Source organism: Colletotrichum truncatum (genome assembly GCF_014235925.2).
Source record: "Colletotrichum truncatum strain CMES1059 chromosome Unknown Contig_0009, whole genome shotgun sequence".
In the NCBI taxonomy this organism is placed as follows: domain Eukaryota; kingdom Fungi; phylum Ascomycota; class Sordariomycetes; order Glomerellales; family Glomerellaceae; genus Colletotrichum; species Colletotrichum truncatum.
The window spans coordinates 3,154,218-3,175,150 of record NW_027222406.1 but is presented as its reverse complement, the minus strand read 5'-3'; the positions used below and the strand labels follow the sequence as shown (position 1 = coordinate 3,175,150).

The following is a 20,933-nucleotide window of genomic DNA, read 5'->3' as shown; positions in this document are numbered from 1 at the left end:
ACCTTGCCACTTACTGACTGTAAGGCCCTCGGAGGAGGTGGCCGGCAAATATTCGTGGCTCCAGTATGCCTTAGTTCTCAAGTCCATATGAACAGCCTACAAGCTGACTTTACTGTCTGTCAACCATCACAAGACGACACATAGTGAACGGACAAGGCACGCCCACCTGATCACAATGTCCGTCTTTTTCAAGGACATATCGGCGTGCGTTTGCCATTCCACCCCTACATCTAATCCATGTGTAACTAAACTCATTCTATAGAGAGAATCCTGTCAAAAAGGGAGATGTCGAGGATCTCCTTGAACCGCTTGGTTTGACGATTAAGCCGGAAGAGTCCGCCGACTATCAAAGGCTTCTGGCCGCGGTGCACGATTGCGCGACCCGCATCAGCAGCCTTCCCGACTACCAACCGATACCTGATACTAAGAAGTACCCTCGCGAAAACGTTCATCTGCCTGCAGAGGAAGAGCAGGAATTCGGTCATGCGTGGGCTTACAGGTTTCGCATTCGTGGTGATAAGTCCTCTAAAGATCCCTCGTCTGGTTCCCTCAAGGGAAAGACAGCCTGCTTGAAGGACTGCATTGCGGTTTCTGGCGTTCCGCAGTTCTTTGGCAGTGATGCTTTCCCCCCCTGGGTGCCTTCAACAGATGCGACGGTGGTGACACGGATACTAGATGCTGGGGCAGACATTCTGGGCACCTCTACCTGCGAACACTTCTGCAATTCCACGGCGTCTTTCACCAGTGCCCAAGGTGTAATCGATAACCCCTACAAAGAAGGATATTCGACAGGCGGCAGCACATCAGGCGGTGCAGCTTTGGTTGGTTCCGGGAAGATTGATATTGCACTCGGTACGGACCAAGGCGGGAGCATCAGAGTTCCATCGTCCTTTTGCGGATGTGTCGGGGTTAAGCCAACACACGGATTGGTTCCCTTCACGGGCATCACAAGCGGTGATCCTATTGACGACCATGCCGGACCCATATGTCGATCAGTCATTGAGGCTGCCCAGTGTCTTGATGTTATTTCAGGCTACGACGATATTGATGATAAGTCCCTTGGAGCCGCATCTCATGGTTCTTATAACTTCACTGAAGGCCTCCAGTCAAGTTCTGGTCGGCTCGATGGACTGAAAATTGGTCTTCTGAAGGAGGGATTTCACCAAGAAATTGTTGATCCCCGAGTCAGAGATCATGTCCTAGAAGCATCGCGGAAACTGGAAGGGCTCGGGGCTAGCATAGAGGAAGTTTCAATTCCTATTCATCTAGAGGGTCCCTCAATCTGGACGCTTCAGCAACGCATCGCAGGGTCTTCTGGGATCCTGGGTCGAGCTTCTGGCCATAGGGGTTTGGGTCTGACTGAGTTTGAAAAGGCAAGACTTCCATGGACTGACCCAAGCTTCCAGAAGCTCTTCCCGTCAACCAAAAACACTATAATCAATGGCCTTTATCTTTCCGATAAGTTCCCCGGCCTATATAGCAAAACCATCAACATCGGTCGCCAAATAAGAGACGCCTACCAAAAAGCTTTTGAAAAATACGATGTCATCATCATGCCAACGACACCCTTTGTGGCACCACGACACGGCTCTCGAGAGTCAGTTTTAGGCTCTTTTGAGCCCACGATCGGCCTGACGTCGAACACTGCCGTCTTCAATGTAACCGGTCATCCAGCCATGTCCATACCGGTTGGCTTCCTTCACGCAGCAGATGATGCGCAGGTAATGCTTCCAGTTGGAATGCAGATTGTAGGAGGGCTATGGCAGGAACAAAAGGTGTTGGCCGTTGGGCATGCCTGGGAGAGGAACTTTGACTGGCGCAACATCAAGGGTGGCGAAGGGAAATTCCAACACACTAATGGCTCTTTATCAAAAGAAAAGAATCTCGATGTGGGTGGTAGAACGATGACTGAAATTAATGGCAACAGTTCGCCAACTCTGAAGCGGGTGAAGCTATCTGCTTGAGCAGCTTTAGAACTAAATGATAGATAATAAAACATGGAAGTTACTGGATACTCAAGACGTTTCATTTCATTATCGTATATCAAATCACTACACTGTCAATACAGCTCTTTCGTCTACTCTGTGTATTCATACTCAAACTTAACACCTCAAGCTTATGATGACTTGGTACGTTGTTACAAAAACAGACATATTCTTTGGGCTTTAGTTGTGTTGATGTAGCCATTTGGGGCCTGGGAATATTGCTCCGCATACACTCACTCAATTCACAGTGTGTGTGTGTCTTTGCTTTGAATCAATATCATACTATCCCAATATCATACTAGATCCTGTTCAGCACTAATCCGCCTTAGTTTATGATATAACCGCCATCGACAACAAGTGCGTGTCCCTGGACAAATGACGCCTGGCTAGAAGACAAGAACAAAACTGCATTAGCTACTTCCTCCGGTGTTCCCATACGCTTCATTGGAGCGATATCAATTGCTGGCTTCAATCTTTGGACTAGTTCCTCGGACGCTGTCGTCATTGGCGTCGCAATGACCCCTGGGCACACGCAATTAACCCGAATACCATCTTGGGAGTAATCAATAGCGTCAGATCGCGTCATGTTGATAATGGCCGCTTTTGAGGCACAGTAAGGAGCTATCGCAAGACTTTGTCAGTGTTGATTCGCGGGGCACTTGACTCCATTGAACTTACCAGCTGATGGCCTAGCAACGATTCCAAGTTGACTGGCAATATTCACAATTGAGCCTCTTTGTCCACCATGTTCTTCCAATGGCTTCTGTTTCAGCATATGACCAAGCACTGCTCGAGAGACCAGCCAGCTGCCTCTATAGTTGACGTTCGTGATGAGATCGAATGCAGCCGTCGAAGTCTCGTGAGATCGTAATGATTTTCCCAGGATACCCGCACAACTCACAGAATAGTCGATGCGAGAGAACTTCTTTGCAACATCTCCCACTAATTGGTTCACGAAATTCTCATCCGAAATGTCACCATCGCGGCTCAAGACGTCAGCCTTTGGGTTGGCCTCGAGAATCGCATCTCGTGTGCTGGCAAGGGACTTTTTATTGAGGTCGGTAATGGCTATCCTTGAGCACCCAGACCGCGCAAATCCCTTGGCCACGGCTGCTCCGATACCTGACAATAGTTAGTGACAAGGCATCGTAGCATGGGGAGATTTTACGTGCCTGTCCCGCCAGCACCGGTGATGAACACCACTCCTGGGAACTTGAACATGTTGAATGAAGAGCAGGGGACCCTTACAACGGTAACACGAAAATATTGTAAAAGGGATTATGATCAGATTAAACTGACTTCAAGTTTATTCTCGGCTGGAGGCTTGACATCAGTCTGATGAGTATCGTGTCTCAACTACTCCAACACACCCGACCGAACCGGCTCACAAGACCCAATTTCGGTGTATTTTGTGGATATTGCGGGGAAGCAGGCAAGACACGACTTCGGAGAAAGCAAGATATACGCAGTGAAATGGGGGTACGTCAACATTCCTACTCCAGCTGATAACAGCCTTAATGGATGGTGGGGTGGATGATACGAGTCATGGTCTCCAAAGATAACAGCCTTTGGAGTCTTTAAGCCGCCCCACCAAGCAACTTTTCTCCAACATAAGCCAAGGGGATGCCCCAATTTACCTTCTCTCCAACTCAGTCTGCCTTTCGAACGAAACCATCACCTCCAACCAAGACTCCGTGACGGGGGAGAAGCAATAATGCTGGCAAGGCAGTTGTCTCACAACCGTCCTGGCACGCAGAACCAGCCCCCAGAACAGCCCCAACCACAACCACAGCAGCATCCGAGACCACACTCGACTCCACTTAAGCGAAAGAGGCGAACCGGCCACGGCCCTGATACCCGGTCATGCCCTCACTGCGGACGAACATTCAAACGCACTGAGCATCTGGAGCGCCATGTGCGGACTCGTCAGTCGCCCCCTCCTTGACTTCTATCCTATCTTTCTCCAATACCCGCATGATTCACCGATGCTCAGACACAATCTCTCTCCATGGCCAGATTGCGGGGACCCCGCCATATGCATCAATGCTAACCTGCTCACGTGCCAGACACCAAGGAGAAGCCATTCATCTGCCGTTGTGGAGCGGCGTTTGCTCGACGTGACCTGCTGACCCGCCATCAGCGGATCGCCTTTCATGAAGACGGGTCCGAGTCTCCGGTAGGTGCGTCGGAGCCGGACTCCGGGGAACTCACCAATGGACCGGTCGAGGCTGACCTAGCCGCTGCTGCGTCTCTTTCTGGAATGAGCGTAGATCAATGGTCACAAGCTCCGCCAGCAGAACCAGTAGACATATACCCCATGGCCGTTCCTCGCAACGGTGGTCTCATTGATGCATCATATCAGCAGAGCCTGATAACGGACCAATTTTACGAAAGCAGTAGGCTCCAGCTCTTTGATCCGATCTTTTTGACTTGCCTCTGACACAAATCGTAATAGGCGGCCATGAAGCTGTAGGGTTTGACGCTCATTTCAGAGAATTTGCGAACTTTCTCGACGGTGTCGGTCTGCCTGCGGAATGGAGTCCTTACTTCCATGGCCCAGACCGAGACAATGAGATTGACTCTGGAATCAGAGATTCAAGGGAAGGGACTGCTACTCCCGGTCCCCGGCATAGTAGGACCCGGCCCGGGACTCCTTTCAGTTCGTGGCTGCCGTCGGCGCCCACTGGGAACCGTATAGCGGAAAACTTACCTGATTCAAGTGAGGCTTATTCATAACACTTGATATCGTCGAGCTACACTGACCTCGTTTCAAGTACCCCGCTCCGCCGACACAGAATCTCAACCGTACCGTATCACGGATGAGCAGCGTTCTCGTCTCACTGCGTCTATAGAGACCTTTCGTGATATCCTGGATCCCGACTTCAAGTTCCCCTCTCGTCATGCACTCAGTCGCTACCTGACGTCCTACTTTGAAGGGTTTCATTCACATATGCCCTTCATCCATACTCCGACATGGAGGATATTCGAGCACTCACTCGAACTCATTTTGGGCCTCGCTGCGGTAGGGGCGCAGTACTGTTTTGAGCACCGCATGTCAGAGAGGCTATTCCATGCTGGCAAGGCTATCCTTCTGGAGAGACTCGGGCGTGAGTCTGACAAGTTTGGTCCCAAGACCGGCTCGTTCCTCAACCTGAATAATCTCTCTCCGCAACGACGCGAGTCGAGAGCCATCCAAGCACGGGACTGGGGACCGTGGGAGCCTATAGAGACAGTTCGTGCGTTGATCGCTCTCATGGGTTACGCCACGTGGGAACCTAAAGCTCGTCTCGTGCAGGAGGCTTTCGGCCTACAGGCACTTCTAGCTCAGGTCCTGCGTGAGGTCGGCCTCTACGAAGAAGACGAGCCAGAGATGCCTGCGGAGCAAAGCACACCACAAGCTGCGTGGCATACGTGGGTTCAACAGGAATCTGCCCGACGGGCCAAACTCATTGCTTTCTCCTTCATGCACACGCACAGCATAGCTTACAATGTGTATCCGGTTCTGCGTACTAATGAGGTCGGCCTCCGGCTCCCCTGCTCCACCAGGGAATGGAAGGCAACAAATGCGTTGCAGTGGCAGGTCGCTCGAAGGGAAACCGAGAAACAGCAACTCTTCTTTCAAGATGCCTTGTCCCTACTTCTTAGAAACACCGATGGTACCGCGCCTCTGGATCCCATCCCCACGCCACTGGGTAACTACATGCTCCTGCACGGCCTGTTGCAAAGGATATATATCGTTCGGGATCTCTCACTTCCGGTAATGGACCACTCGGCATCGTTACCCTGCGAGGAGGTTGAAAAGCTCGAGTAAGTTCTCACGTCATTTCACACACACATGAACAAGGTTAACTTCTCTCATCAGACGTGGCCTGCGATCGTGGACTGCGGGGTGGCAGCAGGCCCCCGAATCGAGTCTCGATCCCAATAATGAGAACGGGCCGATTCCCTTTACATCCAGTTCCTTGCTTGGGCTTGCCTATGTCCGCATCTATCTTCATCTGGGCCCTTACCGCCTATTAGAGACCCGTGACCCTGTTCGCATAGCCAAGGCCATCAGCATGTCGCCGGCGGTCGAGAGAAGTGGCGGTGTCATCACTGCGCTTCTGTACACGGCTCACATGCTCAGCATACCTGTAAGGCTTGGCGTCGACCGCGTCGCCCGCAGCCAGGCCTTCTTCTGGAGCGTGAGGCATTCGCTTTCCGGCCTCGAATGTGCTGTTTTGCTGAGCAAGTGGCTCTTTTCTCTCACTGAAACCTCGGCCACCATGCCACTCAGTGGTAAGTCCTATGATTTGTCAGGAAATATCGAAGCCATCGTTCTTACAGGGCCACAGATAGCGAGGATAGGATACTGCATTGGGTGCGGTGCATTGTCGAAGAGGCATACGACGTTGTCGACTTTGACGATGACGAGCCCGAGGTGATTGTGGATCGAGATCCCGCCTCGCTCAGTCTCGCGGTCCTCAAAATATGGGCGCATTTTTTCAAGAGCAATACGCAGTGGCCATTCATCAACATTATTGGCAAAAGCTTGGAAAAGTATCGCGAGTTGCTTATCCGGAAAAGATGACGGGAAGTAACCTGGGTTCTCGAATCGCTAGAAGCTCTGGTATAAACTTGGGAGTTACGGCGCATGCTGACTAGAGGCTTATGTACAAGCCGTCTTACGGAGGATTTGGCCTTTGGGGCACATTCATTGGTGCCAAGACCAACTGAAGGTGAGAGGCAGGATTCCGCGAGTGGAATTGCGGGAGACATACAAAAGATCAGCAGTCCCCCATGTGTAAGCCGAACCTCTAAACAACCCTAGCTGTATCAGCGTGCTACAGTTCGACGGAATTCATCAAACGGATAGCTGTCATGGCAACCTCTGAAAGTAAAGCTCGCGGTGTCGGGCCTCCTAAGGTGATTGCTGTAGGCATGTTAAAGACCGGCACCTTTTCGATAGCGAAAGCCCTTTTCCCGGGAAGATTGGGACGAGTATTTTGGGAAATACGATGCGTTGACAGATTTGGCGTGTTACTTTGCGGTGGAGTTGGCCGACGCGTACCCGGAGGCCAAAATCATTCTCACAGAACGTGACGTGGACAAGTGGTTTGACAGCTACGACAGCCAGGTCCTCGCGCCATCAATGAAGCCATCGAACAAGTTGCTTCTCAAGGTTGTTGGCACCATTATCGGCAACCGGGCAGTTTAGGCAATGGAAAAGATCTTCCGCGGTTCTTACGGCGGGGCAGACACGCTCGAGGACTTGCGCCGCTTGTCCCCCGAGATCTATCGACGGCATTCCGAGCGCATCAAGGCGCACATCGCGCCGGAACGACTGCTGGTGTACCGAGTAGGCAAAGATGGATGGAAGCCGCTTTGCGATTTTCTTGGCAAGGAAGTGCCTGAGGGGAAGGAATTCCCATTTGCAAATGATAGGGCTGCGCATAGCGAGTCAAGCAGGGTCTTCCGCAATCAAGCCGTTATAAAGTCGGTGAAGATTATTGCGACATATGGTGCCGCCTTTGGCGCTGTAGCGTTGGCATGGATGTGGTTGAGATAGAGCGCCGAATGATCAGGATGATGATATCGAAAGGCTTTCCAGGAATACATCAAACCATATTGTTCGTAACATATCATTACTGCAGCATAATAGCCGTATAAAAGCCCATTTATATGTTGATATGGTGATGAATCAAATACTTAGTACCAAGCAAGGTACGGGAATAGCAATCCGGCTCGCTTATGTAATACAAAACTGACGGCGGAACCCCGCCCAAGTGGGAAGCTGCTGCTTCCCCTCCACCGTCCCCATCCTGGAATCCACCCAACAGCTGACGTAGCGGCCGCCATCTTCAGCTTCACACAGCACCGACCGCCGCCATCCCACCTCGATCTCGTGGGAGAGCCGTGTATTTTAACTGGACTTCTACCCTTTTTAGGAACGGATCAGCTTCTAAGTAGTCAATTGTGAATACCTAGAGCTGTCCCTCCCAAACCGCCAGTATGCAGTCTGGCATCTCTGGTACGTTCAAATCCATGTCCACCTCTCCCACCGCCACATAACGCGAATACCCTCATTCACCCAGTCGAAGCTAACAGCCATCAGCCTCGCAGGAGCTTGTCTCCCAGTTCAACAAACTCCTTTCCGACGACGACAAGTTCGGTCTCGTCATCACAATCGAGTCTGAAACCCTTACACCTGTCACGTTCCTCCCCAAGACCTCCTCTTCATTCGAGGACAACCTCTCCTCCCTCCAGCCTCACCTCAAGCCTAATGAAGCCATCTACGCCCTTCTCCGCCGTTACGATTCCGCTCCACACCTTGCTGCCGTGACCTATGTTCCCGACTCGGCAAAGGTCCGCCAGAAGATGCTTTTCGCCTCGACCCGCCTAACCCTCGTCCGCAAGCTGGGTTCCGAACACTTCCGCGAATCCATATTCGCAACCACCCCGGAGGAGCTTTCTGCCCAGGGCTTCATCAAGCATGATGCACACACCGAGCTCGAGGCGCCCCTGACCGAGGAGGAGCGCAGCCTCGGTGCCGTCAAGCAGGCCGAGGCCGAGGCGAGCACCGGCACGGGAACACGGGAGATCCACCTTAGCAAGACCCTCGCCATGCCCATTGCCGAGGACGCCCTTGCGGCTCTGAAGGAGCTGAACGAAGGCCGTCCGCTGGTTATGCTGGTACGTATAATCACTTTCATCCATGTCTCTGGATGACCATAGATAGCTAACTGGCCGTTTCCACCAGAAAATCAACCCCGAGAAGGAGTCTGTCGAGCTCGTTCCCTCCGACGAGAAGCCCTCTTCCATCTCTGAGCTCACGCAAACCATCTCCTCCACCGAGCCGCGCTTCACCTTCTACCGCTTCACCCACACCCACAACGGCACCGAGTCGAGCCCCCTGCTCTTCATCTACACCTGCCCCGTCACCCCCGGCAACAAGTCCATCAAGAACCGCATGCTGTACCCGCTTATGAAGCGTGCCGTCCTCGAGGTCGCGTCCAGCGAGGCCGGCCTCACGCTGGACAAGAAGCTCGAGGTGGAAGAGCCGAGCGAGGTCACTGAGGAGACGGTCCTGGCCGAGCTGCACCCCAAGGTGACGACCAGACAAGGGTTCAGCAGACCCAAGCGTCCCGGCAGGTGAACGGACAGTGCCTGATGTCTTGTCTGTCTGTCATCTGGTAGAAAGAAAATTAGAATTGGAGCGGAATATAAAGTCAGTGCGAGCGCATGCACGGCGTTGGTGTTCCGGGGGCCTGTAGATCAGGCTAGCGAGTGATGAAATAGAAGAATGATTCGCAATGCAAATACCTCTCTATATATGAATGGTGGCGCACAACTCAGCGTATCTACAAGTCTCTCCTCCGCAGTGCTTCATTAACTTGCAATCCCGGAGTTTCAACACGAAATGCCGCAACCCTGCCGCCGTTTTCTTTCTTTTCCTCCAAAATAGGTATGGCAAATTTAAAACCCCTGGTATCTCTCGCATCAACAGACAGCCACCGGAAAAGCAGCAGCAGCAGTAGCAGCGGCGCCCCCTAACACAATACCCCCTCCGCATAGCCGCCATTTTGATTTTTACTCCTCGTAATTCCCGCCGGTGAAGGCCAGGTTGCTCTTCTCCAGCCTCTCCTTGAGGTACTCGTAAACGGTAAACGTCACGGCCTGTCCGGGTGCGACACGCATGATGCGCGGCGTGATGCCCTTGTAAAAGGCGTGCATGCCTTCTTGTCTGTCAATTTCCATGCAGTCAGTACTCGATTCGATACACGCAGGAAGACAGAAGAAACCTACTTGAACATGTCGCTGGAGATCTTGGCAATGCGACTCCACGCGCTCGTGCCCACCTCGGCCGGCGTCTTCTGCAGTCTCGTCTTGATGGTGTCAATGGGCGCATTGCTCAAGGGGCCCATGGCACCGCTGACGAGGCCGATGACGGTGGTCTGCCAGCTGGGCAGGTTCGTGCCGGCGTACTCGGGCTGGTACTTCTTGAGGGCCTCCTTGAAGTACGAGTAGGCGGTGAAGTTGACGGCCTGGTTGCTGCCCTGGCGCAGCGCCGTGAGAGACACGCCGCGGTACAGCGCGCCGGCGCCCTCCTCCTTGACGACGGTGTAGAGCGCGTGCGCCGCGTTGCGGTACTTTGGGATGTCGAGGGGGTCCGCCATGCTGTGGTGTTGCGCCTGGAGACGGATCTTGATGACCTCCATCGGCGTCACGACGGCGACGGCCTCAGTTATACCCGCCGCGAGACCAGCTGCGCAATTGAACGTCAATTTCAACACTCTTCAACAGCCTAACAAAACCACATGTCTGTCCGGCAGAAAGGAAGGGGAGAGAGCGAGAGAGAGAGAGACTCACCCAAGAAAGTCGCCTGTGCGCTGACAACCCCCGTCTTCTTGTCCGCCAGCATCTGCTTGTAGCTCTCGAAACTCGTGAACCGGATGGCCATCTTGGGCACGATGCCCGTCAACACGGCGCCAAGGCCCTTGTACAAGCCGAGCGGGGTCTCCTTCTTGACGATCTCGACACCGGTGCGGATGAAGCCGCGCTTGGGGGCGCCGGGCTGCCGCGCTCTCCGCGACAGCTGCATTCGGACCTTGATCGTGTCTGCGATAGGAAAGAAGAAGGGTGTGTCAATTGGGGTTTGTTCTGAACGTCCGGCGCAGACCGGGAAACCAGGGTGCGTGCAGACTTACCGAGGGGATGGCAGACCAATGCCTCCATCATACCGGCACCACCACCGGCTGTTGGAAAATCAATGTTAGTCGGGCGCGCAAAACAAGAAAGCCACAGTGACAAAAAGGCTGGGCGACGACAACGACAACAACAACAACAACATACCAATGAGGTTCGTGGCCGCAGAGGGCGGCGTCTTGCCATCCTGCTTCACTTTGGAGGCCATGATATACACGCGATGCTACCGCCGCGGACGAGAAGAACGAAGGGGGAGAGAGGGGGGGAGGTGGAGGGGTAAGAAGAAGAAAGGCTCGCGCCGCCGTGTACGATAAACTCAACAAAGACGACAATTCGCTTTTTCTTGTATATCAATGGCAATTTACAATGCTTCGTGAGACAGAAGAAGGTAATCGAGGAGTCATACAAGTAGAGATGAGCAAGGAGAAAGGGAGGAGGGGGGAGGAAAGCTTAGGAAGGAACCGGGGACGGGACAAGGAAGAAGTAAAAGAAGAAGAAGAAGATTCGGAACAGAGTCGTCCAGGGACCGTACAAAAGCATACTCTCCATCCTCGGCGCCGATGATGAAAGCCACGGCAGAGCGGGCGGGAACAAACCCATTTACAGGTGGTGGCGCATCAGATGCGCGAGGAGTGAAGGGGGGAGGGAGGGAGGGTCAAGGCACGAGCCAGAATAGAATCAGCCGCAAGGGCCAGTCAGGACCATTGGCAGATGACTCAAGAGCTAGTTGCCCAATGCCATGTGGTAATGTGCGTGGTGTGTAGGGGAGAGAGTGAGTGTGACTTTGGATGCGCATTCTACACCTGTCCAGCATAAGTGAGAGGTGTACTTCCCAGCTTCTCCTCATCCCCTTTCATCCGCGGCATAAGATACACACACTCACACACACAAACCAGCGCCAGGGGCATCGGCAATACGGGCGCCAGGGCGTGTGTGGATGGAAGGGTGGTAAGAGATCAGACGCTTCCAAAACTTCTACGCGCAAAGTACACTTGACTAGTCTGCCCGCCCCCCAGCCTAGAAGAAAGAGAAGATATGCAGAAGCATGGAAGGAAAGGCAGAAAAAGAGGGATTGGCATGAGAGTGACGCAGCAGCAGCAGCAGCAGCAGCAGCAGCACGAAGGGGACGCGAGATCTGAGTGGCTCAAACCATTGGAAAATCTTCAAGCGTGTGTGTTGCGACACAATGACCTTCACCCATCCCGATTCGGCGGAACGGAAACTGGGGGTGGGAGGCTGATTGGCAAGTCCCGCAAGCGTGAAAGGGGGGACCCTTCGAATCCTTTCTTTTCACCCCCATGAAGAATGAAACTACCCCTGGCGCTCTCTTTAAAAAGTATTTCTCTGTCTATTCTCTCCATCTCTGTCTTTCTGCCTCTCTATCTGGGTAGAAACAGGGGGGAATTGGGGGGTTATACCGGGTGGAAGACAATTCAAAATGGACGACCGGAAGCTGGATCTACATCAGTTACTGAATCCACCGTCATAAAGAGGGGTGAGGAGTCAACTTCCAGGTCCAGTGTGTACCTCCAATACATCGACTTTCTCGGCCTGTGATTCTGCGCAGCAAACTCCCCCCCCAGAAAGTGACGTAGCGGCAGAAACCACAAGCAATACCGCAAACTATACGTCGTAATCTACCGTGAGTACCCACCCTCCAGCTTTACCGACTCCAAGCCGAGCTTGTGATTTTGCGGGGGAGAGAGACAACTCCGGTACGTACCACCACCGCGGCGGTCACCCTCCCCCAACCAGTGGAGACACAAACACATCCGGCCTTGGGCCGAGAAGCAGGGCCCATTCGTCAGGACAAAGCCGAGGTTCGGAGGCTGGTCCTGGGGGGGGGACTAAAGCCCAGTGCAGTGACACACACACACACGCACACGACGTAAAAGAGAACTTGATTTCTTCAATACATAAGTCTGCAAAAAAAAGTCAAAGATCAGAGACAAGCGTGAGAGGAAGAGACCCTATGCCGTTTTCGGTAGCTTTCGTTCCCCTCCCCCTCGATCTCTCATCAGGCACTGCCCTCATGGGCCAGGAGGAGTCCCAAAATGAGCTTGCTTGAAGGAACACAAAAGTCACATCAGCTGATGGAGGGACGGACGGGAGGGATGGGAACCAGTTCGAAACCAGGTTGAACCAGGTCCCTAGTGTTGCCTGCCGCTGTACCCAATCTGACCATGACGCGCCGGTATCAGATGAAATTATTCTACTACCTAAGAGTATTAGTAGTAGCAGTAGTAAGATGCTTTAAAGTGAGGCTGGCGACTTTGTCAGGTCCCAACATGAGACACGAGCATGTGAAAGTCATGGTATGAGTCGTAAACCACTGTGTAGTAGATTAAATCGGGCATCATGATATATCCTATACTCTGGACACTGCCGCTACCTTTTTGGTTTCCCACCCTATCCTATCCTACTCCCTTCCCTTTTGATGGTGGAAGGAGTCATAAAAGCAATCCATAAAACGCCGCCATCCCCATGACCGGTTTTTGCTTCCCGGTTCCCTGAATACCCGATACCCATAAGTCCCCGAGGACATTTCTAAAATAATCTGAAAATGATAAGAGGTAGGGTTGCAGAGGTAGTCTTCAACGTGCAAAACAATATCGTCCGTCTCTTGTAAAATCGCCGTTTGGGAATCATTTCGCCAGACGCCCGCCAGAAAAGAGTAATGTGAATAGTAAAAAGTGATCAAAAACCAAACAAAATTCCAATCGCTGGTTTATGCAGGGGTGCCACACTCCTCGAGTGGCCCATCCGCCTCAAAACTGTAAAGGCGAACTTCGCCGTCCTCACTTCCGCTGGCCATTCTGCTGTCGCTGAGACCGACGCAGGTGACGGGACCCGAGTGGCCAGTAAAGGTGCGTTCGCACTTGCCGCTCTTGGGTTCCCACACCTTGACCATCGAGTCGTTGGCGCCGGTGACGACGCGGAGGGTATCGCCGACAAGGCCCCAGATGCCCTCCACATGGCCGAACATGGTGCGGAGACATTTTCCGGTGGCCGTGTTCCACACCTTGACGGTATTGTCCAGTCCGGCCGTGAGCATATAGCGGGGCGGGAGCTGCCGAGTGGGGTCAGATGCAAAAGCGCTGCCGAATGACGACCGCTCGTCCTCCGCCGAAGTTGAGTCGCCGAAGGAGGACCCGAGAATGGACGCCACATTAGCACAAGCCGAAGGTGTCGTGCTGCGGGCACGTCCGCTGCCACTGTGAACGGACGCGGTGTCGGTGTTGTCACCGGTGAGCAGCTCCTCATCCGGCTCGAAATCTTCCGGCATCAGCAAGATCTGCTGCACCTGGCCCATGTGACCCTCAAAAGTCTTGATGCACGTCTTGTTTCGCAGATCCCACAATCGGACGGTGCAATCATCCGAAGCTGAGAAGACGGTTTGCGATCCAGGGTCGAGACGAACATGGTTTACCCAGTCCTCATGCCCACGGAGACAGAATGTCTCCTTGCTGTCAAAGTTGAAAATCTTGACTGATTTGTCAATGGACCCAGAGGCCAAGAACTTGCCGTCAAAGTCAACCGAAATGACGCCTTCGGTGTGGCAACGAAGCGTGCTGATGCAGTCGCCCGTCTGCCAGTTCCAGACCTTGATGGTATGGTCCAAGCTGCCGCTGAAGAGCTTGTTGCCGACAAACTTGAGCGTGCGGATGCCCATGGTGTGGCCGGACAAAGTGCGAATCTCCTCTCCTGTCTCAATGTTCCAGATCTTGATCTTGGCGTCGTAGGATCCCGTGGCGAGGATATCGTCGTCGAACTGTAGACAAGTCACACCGTTGTCGTGGCCCTTGAACGTCTTGATGTGGCACCGGCCGTACTTCCAGTTGTAGCCGACCTTGAAACGGTCACGATAGACGCTCTTCCATGGTCTGATAAGGCGGTCACGCTCCTTCTCGGATCCGGCCTTGGGCGCACCAGGCTCACCAACTTCGCTAAGGCAGCTACGCTTCCTGCTGTCATCGAGGACAACTAGTTCCCGCTTCTTGTTCGCGTTAGGTGACGATGCCGGTTCCGCAGCTGCCTCTTGAGGTTGTTCGGCGGGCTCCTCGACTCCATGACTCCGAGCGAGCTCCTTCTGCTTGTTCCAGTCTCGTAGCCTCTTTCTTTCCAGAAGTGGTAGGCCAAATCCACACTTGGTGCACTTGCGGTCGATGTGCTGTTCACACATGCGGTGCCACACGACGTCGTCGTCGGCGAGGTCGCGCCATCTCCTGCTTACCTGAGCGGCCTTGCAGAGCGATACGGTGTCGAGGTAGCCGAGGACCTTGTAGGAAATTTCGGTGGGGAGGGCAGCCATGAAGTCGATCTTGAGCTGCTCGTGGACCTCGCGGGAGACGGTAGATAGTTGAGGGAAGCAACATTGTGTGATGATGCCTTGAAGCATCAAATCGCGATGCTTGGCAGGAGCGGCAGAGAAGAGAGACCAGACATGGGTGATGGCCTGTTGGTCAGCCACGGGGAGCTTATCGAGTTCCTGTGCACATGTGTCAGCACGGAGTCGGTAATCCCTGTGGGCAGCAAGACTGGCTTGGCTTACACTTTGGATCAGGACCATCTTGGACTCGTCGGCTGCGCGACGACACTTTGCGTCGGGGCGGTGACGATAGCAGTACTTGCTGTTTGGGTCTCGTTTTTGGCTGAGGTTGTTGTTCTCGTTCTGGACGTCAGGCTTGCCGATGGGGGCGTAGATGCCGGGGATGTGCTCTCTTAGGAAGGGTGTAACAGTCTGACCGACCAGTTGGGTCGGCATGTTCGCAGGAAATCTCGAGTTGTCTCCCTCGTCGAGTCTCCGTCTATCACAGTTGTCTTTGGTTGGGGGCTGAGTTGCCGTGATCACATCGTTGGCGGCGGAGGCAGAGGTATAGGTGGATTTGGAGGTCGAGGGAGAGTCGGTGGCAGCGGTGAAAGTCGGTGTGGTTATGAAGGAGTTGGGAGATGGGGTGGATGTTAAGGCGAGCTCGTCACGGCGGCGACTGGGCGACGAAGGCGACGGATGGCTTAGGTCTAGGTCCAGGTTCAGGCTCATGCTCCGGGGATCCGGGACGGTTGACGTGCTTGCGAGGTCCATGGCCGCAATATGTTTCAGCGAGCAATGGAAAACAGATTCGGGGGGATGTAGTATCAAATCATCCGGGGCGAGACGGAAGCTGCTAGGCGCTGGTCAGATACGGAGAGACAAGACCGGACCTGTCTGACAGGCACAGCAAAGTCTCCAAGGCCAAGGACGAGCGAGCAAGAGAATGACGGGGGCCAGAGACAGACGGATGGAACCGTGTACAGTGACCGCAAAGTGACCCCTTTAGAGTAGGGGGGGCGTGTGGATGTCGGTGGGCGGTTTGGGAGCGGGTGAGGCGAGAGGACCTGGCGATGGCGTGCGAGCCAGGGGAAACAAGATTCGCGGTTGCTAATTGCAGTATGGCTTGTATCTGAGTAAGTCTGCCAGCTTCCAAAAGAAGGGAGCCCCAGATGATCCACAGGAACAGCGTCCGACTGGTTCAAGCAGGGGGAAATTCGCAAGCGCACGCAATTACAGCGCAGGCTGTCGAGTATGCGCGCGGGCGTTGTTGTTTGGTGTTGTTGAGGGACAAACAGCGGCTTAGAGCAGGTTTGGCAGGAGGTTGAGCCCCTGGTTATTCGTCGAGAAGGGGGCGGACAGATGGGACGGTTTTTGCTTTTTTTAAGCTAGTTTTTTTTTCTTTCGATGCGCTTGATTTCTTTCGATGGACGTCTAAAGCTGTCCGGGAACCATGTAAGACGAAGGTCCAGGTATGAAGCAGCCGGGGAGGGTTGAGTTGAATGGTTGGATAGGCGGTTTGGGAGGTACAGGTGTTGGAGGAAGAGGGGGGTGAGGATTGACAACAAGGTTCAGCCGAAGATGGTGGTGAGGACGTATAGAGGAAAGTATGTCGTCGTCGTGACCGCAGAGGGTTTCGCTTTGTGGGATGTCGTGATCGGGCTTGGGATCGCAAATATTGTGTGTTGGGGGAGCGACGTACTTATTGTCCGTTCTCGAAATGCCAAAGAGCAACAGTTGAGGAAGAGAGACAGTCAGTCAGAGCGAGGAGGCCGATGTCGAAATGGCTTTGCGCTGGGGGGGTATCAAATAAAGCGGAGAAGATTTCGACTGGGCAAAGCAGTAGCAGTAGGGTAGCTGTAATAGTAAAATGGTAGTAAAAGGTACCTGAGAGTCGTACTCGTAGGCTTGTCAAACACAGCAAGCAACAGCAAAACCGCAGACGGAGCCAGAACCAAAGAGGCGGTTTGGGTGCTTTGGGGCGAAAATGGCGTTATCGCTGTGTGGCCCCCCCAGACGTTCCACCCTTTGACTTTTGGACAGCGGTTCCCAGGGGTCCAGGCCCACTCTCGGCGGCGAAATGACCACTAAGCGCCTCGAATTGCTGTTACTAAGCCTGGGCGAACCTGGGCGAGCCAGGCTAACGGTTATCGCTGCGGCGAAGCAATACGGTAAGCGCGACGGGTCTCGCTGCACCGTCACCGATAGCCGATCTGGTTGGGAAGGTAGTTGAAGATTGCGGGGGACGGAACCCGACAAGCGAGACTGCAAAAGGCAAGTAAGGCTGGGGGCTGTCCGAAGGTAGAGAGACTGTGCAAGTACTTTACTCTTTCTATCCCTAGTAAATTACACGATACCTGGTTAGTGTCTAGGTATGTGTGTTTTTGGTCTTGGTGCAGTTGTCTTGTTTTTCTCCCCTTCTTCCCCGCGATTATGCAGCTGATACACCACAAACGCCTTAAAAAATCCACATCTCAATCATTCACCCAGTATCAATGTGTGTCTCTTTTCATGATGGTTTGAGTTTGCCGGATGGCGTGCGTCAGAGCCCTAAACGTTGCCTGACCAGCACTACCGTAATGACCCAGAATGGAGCATTTCTCAAGGTGCACGCCGGCTTCGTAGTGGAAAAGCTTACTTAACAATATGCTCAAGCATGCTACATGGCATGCACTAAGCATTACGAACTGGGCCTTAAGGTGGTTTTCATCAGTCAGTTCCCTCGTTTCGACCAGTTAGAATCTGCCATCAACATCTCCGCCAGAGAGACGGTCAGGCGGGTTCTCTCTTTTTTTCATCTTCTGTTTTTTTTTTTTTTTTTTCAATTTTTCTTCTCTCTTTGTAAGAAACAAGAGTGGGAAATAAAGGCTCCGTTCCGTTTATTGAGGCCCGATCGGCGATTAGCCCATCGCCGTCCACGTATTTTTCAGTTTCTCTCGCGTCATCCCGCTGGGGCCCGAAATGAATCAGTTGCGCTTGGTAACCATTAGCCACAAAAGGATGGAAATAGAAGAGAAAAAAAAGGCTTTGTCCCGTCGGTTCCGTCTAGAACCTTGATTTTTCAGCATAAACTTGCGACATCTTCAAATCTCATTCCGAGCTCTCCCAGTTCTCGTTAATATTTTTTTCTGCGGGGAATCCTGTCGGTACCTGTCCGTACCTTTCCCTTCACAGCTGGAAGAGAGGGCTTCTCCAGACTGCACCGAGTACCGACGATGAGGTTAAGGCCGCCGCCAATGTCGCCATCCTGGCTGCCAATCTCCCTAATTGGGATGAGCTAACGCGAGCCTGCGATGGCGTCATTTTCATTGTCCAGCATTCCGTGGAGACTGCTTGCTTTCGCTTGCAGGTCACGTTGTCCATCAACCTTGCGCCGCTTGGGCCAGAACTAGACCTGAGAGCAAAGCCTCGTGTCATGTATGTATACATAGCACTATAGCAGGTATAACGAAACTGCCCTCCTCATTCTTATTAGCTAGCCCGTATTTCTACAGCGGTGCCTGTACTGACGCCTTTGTGCACATAGTATCAATCAAATCGTGGAAAGTCAGTGACAGTACAGTCTAATTAACTAGGATTATAGGTCTTTCATTCTAGATCATGGATCGGCCTGATTGGATTCAGCAATCAGTATGCTCCATGCTTGCCACGTGCCTGTAGTTCGCCATCGTCCCTCCATTTTTTTTTTTCTTTCTGGCAAACCTCAACCTCAAGAGTTCGTACTCCGTATTGCGTTATTGGACAATTATTTGCACACTGAGGGTCCCTTCCTTCCTTTTCATTCTTGTCAGGTCAGATCAGGTCACAGGCCGCTCTCTACCAGTAAGTCATGGCATCATTCCTCCAATCAGTGGCCCGACCGACAGCCGCAACGGAGCCGCTTTGATCCACATCAGCTTCTGTGTACCCACTCTTACCTCAGCCCACCTGATTTCCTGACCCTTTCACCAACGAAGCAGGTCTGACTGGAGTTTGTCTTGCTCCTGCCCAGTCGAGCGACCAAGCCGCAGGGCTTATACATGGTACAACCGGGGAGGGAAGGGGTGCACAAACTAGAGAGAAGAGGAAGCTATGGCGCAAGATTCCCATATCTGCTGGTCCCTTCCTTATCTGCTGCCCAGCAACATCCCGTACCAGCTCTGATTAAGCTGTTGGGCCTCATTGGAGTTTTCTCCGAGACTTTCTCCGATAATGTCGGACAATCTGATAACGCTCAGACTCGACACTAGGGATCTTGTCAATGGAGACTCCTTGTTCACCTCTCTCCCTCTCTCTGCTCCCTTTTCCCTGGGGACGCATCAACTGGCATGAACAATAGAATGTGTCAAAAAGGTTGAAAATTAAAGGGAAGAACGAAAAAAGGTGACTGGCTTCTGCTTACCGACAGTTTCCCCCCCCCTGTCCCCAAATCTCCAGACACGTCGCTGTGCATATCTTTCTTTTTCCTTCGGCTGAATGCAGCTACACCACCATCCAACCATCCATCCTACTAGACAAGACCAATCGACTTCGTGCTTGGTCCAACCGTATGACACACAAAAACCTCCATCTGGCTTGCTCAGCTTCCTTGGCCAAACATGATTTTTTTCCATAACCGGTTCTCACACCGGAAACCCGCGGACACGCATTTGCAGTCGCTGAGCAGGTTTATGATTTTGCCGGCGCACTGGATGTCTTTTTCCCTCTCGTGTCAAGAAACTAATTTGACTGATCTCGATGTTGAGCCAATCCGTCACCTGCCTCAATACGCCTCTGGTGTCTCGGCACGTTAATTTTTCGGCCAGCGACGGCCGAAAGATTGTCTTGGGCTTTACACTCTAGAATGTAACATCTCGCTTGACATCTCGCTTGCCGAGTTCTCTCAAAGGTAGGGGTCAACGTCTAGCGACTCGTCACTGGGCTCGGTGCTGGGTTGGAAGTTTCGCGACCATTTTGTGACTTGTTGAGATCACACAGCGCAGCCAAGCGGCTTGGTGTAGCTGATGTCTCAGCCCATACGGGCCGCTGCGTTCCTAGCCTGCTGTGCTCTCCATATTTTTTACTCTTCGGAAGTCATTTATGCCAGCCGTAAGTATTGCGCAAGGCTCCTTTGCAGGGTAAGACTGTAGGTTGATTCGTTCGTGTAAGTTGTGGGAGACTAATATGGATGTCAGACATCAGTGACACAGTAACAATTCTGTTGAAATGGTCGTAGTTTGGTCTCGTCACACATCATGTGTACTTTAGTCCATTTAGTAGGCTCACTTCATGCAATATCTTGAACACACCACAGCGTACTACTCTGAAGAAGGTAAAGTGGAGCGTAAAATCATCACAACCTACAACTTGTGTAAAAATAACGTCATTAAGCAGTGTCGTCTTCAATTTTAAGGGCAACTGGCTTTCTTGGCCTAAGATATGTTCGCAGCTAAACGTACAATGTCCTTTAAGAGTTACTAGAAGGATCCTACTGTATGCCAAATATGACCAAGTTTGAATGGAGAACATATTTAGAAGGTGGTATCACAGAAGATTTCAAATGGTATCTGAGGATGAAACGGCTCTTGACGGCTAGCAAAATGGAAGGGCACATGTGGCAAATCTAATCAACCACAAGGTATTATTCGAATCTGGCAATGGAAGCTCTGGCTGTCGTCCTTCCAAGTCTAATGTAAAACAGCAGGTATGCTTTCTCATGGTTGAGTGCTACGTTAGACGAATAACTTGATGCCTGTGATTCAAAGTCGATCATTTTAAGCGCTTACAGCTGTATGTTGATGCCGCCTGCTTAGGGGTAAAGGCTAGTTTGTAGTCTCTATACTGCTCAAAGTGATAGATGTGAAGGGTTTTAGAATATCACGCAATAATCCTCACGTTTCCCTTAAATAGGCATCAGGAATGAGCCTAACAGAGTAACACTCATAACTGCGTTCACTGATGCCTGTGCAGTTCGCCACTCTAGGGAACTTATTTAT

The 20,933-nt window shown here is 52.5% G+C and overlaps 7 protein-coding genes across 7 annotated transcripts; 4 read left to right on the top strand and 3 right to left on the bottom strand.

The window, feature by feature from the left end:
• Positions 1 to 175: 175 nt before the first annotated feature.
• Positions 176 to 1,964, top strand: CTRU02_213431 (amidase; the record flags this gene model as incomplete). The annotated part of the gene is made up of 2 exons (XM_036731662.1): positions 176 to 204; positions 263 to 1,964. The coding sequence occupies 2 exons, from the start codon at positions 176 to 178 to the stop codon at positions 1,962 to 1,964; spliced, it is 1,731 nt and encodes a 576-aa protein (XP_036576661.1).
• Positions 1,965 to 2,310: 346 nt separating this feature from the next.
• CTRU02_213430 (short-chain dehydrogenase reductase) lies at positions 2,311 to 3,206 on the bottom strand (the record flags this gene model as incomplete). Its single annotated transcript, XM_036731661.1, has 3 exons — positions 2,311 to 2,606; positions 2,664 to 3,107; positions 3,158 to 3,206. The coding sequence occupies 3 exons, from the start codon at positions 3,204 to 3,206 to the stop codon at positions 2,311 to 2,313; spliced, it is 789 nt and encodes a 262-aa protein (XP_036576660.1).
• A 493-nt stretch (positions 3,207 to 3,699) lies between these two features.
• On the top strand, positions 3,700 to 6,555 carry CTRU02_213429 (uncharacterized protein; the record flags this gene model as incomplete). The annotated part of the gene is made up of 6 exons (XM_070206051.1): positions 3,700 to 3,910; positions 4,052 to 4,381; positions 4,441 to 4,704; positions 4,760 to 5,792; positions 5,848 to 6,263; positions 6,320 to 6,555. 6 exons carry the CDS (start codon positions 3,700 to 3,702, stop codon positions 6,553 to 6,555), a joined length of 2,490 nt encoding a protein of 829 aa, XP_070060444.1.
• A 290-nt stretch (positions 6,556 to 6,845) lies between these two features.
• On the top strand, positions 6,846 to 7,182 carry CTRU02_213428 (uncharacterized protein; the record flags this gene model as incomplete). Its single annotated transcript, XM_070206050.1, has 2 exons — positions 6,846 to 6,899; positions 6,934 to 7,182. The coding sequence occupies 2 exons, from the start codon at positions 6,846 to 6,848 to the stop codon at positions 7,180 to 7,182; spliced, it is 303 nt and encodes a 100-aa protein (XP_070060443.1).
• Positions 7,183 to 7,976: 794 nt separating this feature from the next.
• Positions 7,977 to 9,120, top strand: CTRU02_213427 (cofilin tropomyosin-type actin-binding protein; the record flags this gene model as incomplete). Its single annotated transcript, XM_070206049.1, has 3 exons — positions 7,977 to 7,995; positions 8,080 to 8,657; positions 8,725 to 9,120. 3 exons carry the CDS (start codon positions 7,977 to 7,979, stop codon positions 9,118 to 9,120), a joined length of 993 nt encoding a protein of 330 aa, XP_070060442.1.
• Positions 9,121 to 9,554: 434 nt separating this feature from the next.
• CTRU02_213426 (succinate:fumarate antiporter) lies at positions 9,555 to 10,878 on the bottom strand (the record flags this gene model as incomplete). The annotated part of the gene is made up of 5 exons (XM_036731659.1): positions 9,555 to 9,708; positions 9,771 to 10,230; positions 10,335 to 10,583; positions 10,673 to 10,720; positions 10,818 to 10,878. The coding sequence occupies 5 exons, from the start codon at positions 10,876 to 10,878 to the stop codon at positions 9,555 to 9,557; spliced, it is 972 nt and encodes a 323-aa protein (XP_036576658.1).
• Positions 10,879 to 13,398: 2,520 nt separating this feature from the next.
• On the bottom strand, positions 13,399 to 15,753 carry CTRU02_213425 (sulfur metabolite repression control protein; the record flags this gene model as incomplete). Its single annotated transcript, XM_036731658.1, has 2 exons — positions 13,399 to 15,159; positions 15,223 to 15,753. The coding sequence occupies 2 exons, from the start codon at positions 15,751 to 15,753 to the stop codon at positions 13,399 to 13,401; spliced, it is 2,292 nt and encodes a 763-aa protein (XP_036576657.1).
• Between the last annotated feature and the right edge of the window lie 5,180 nt (positions 15,754 to 20,933).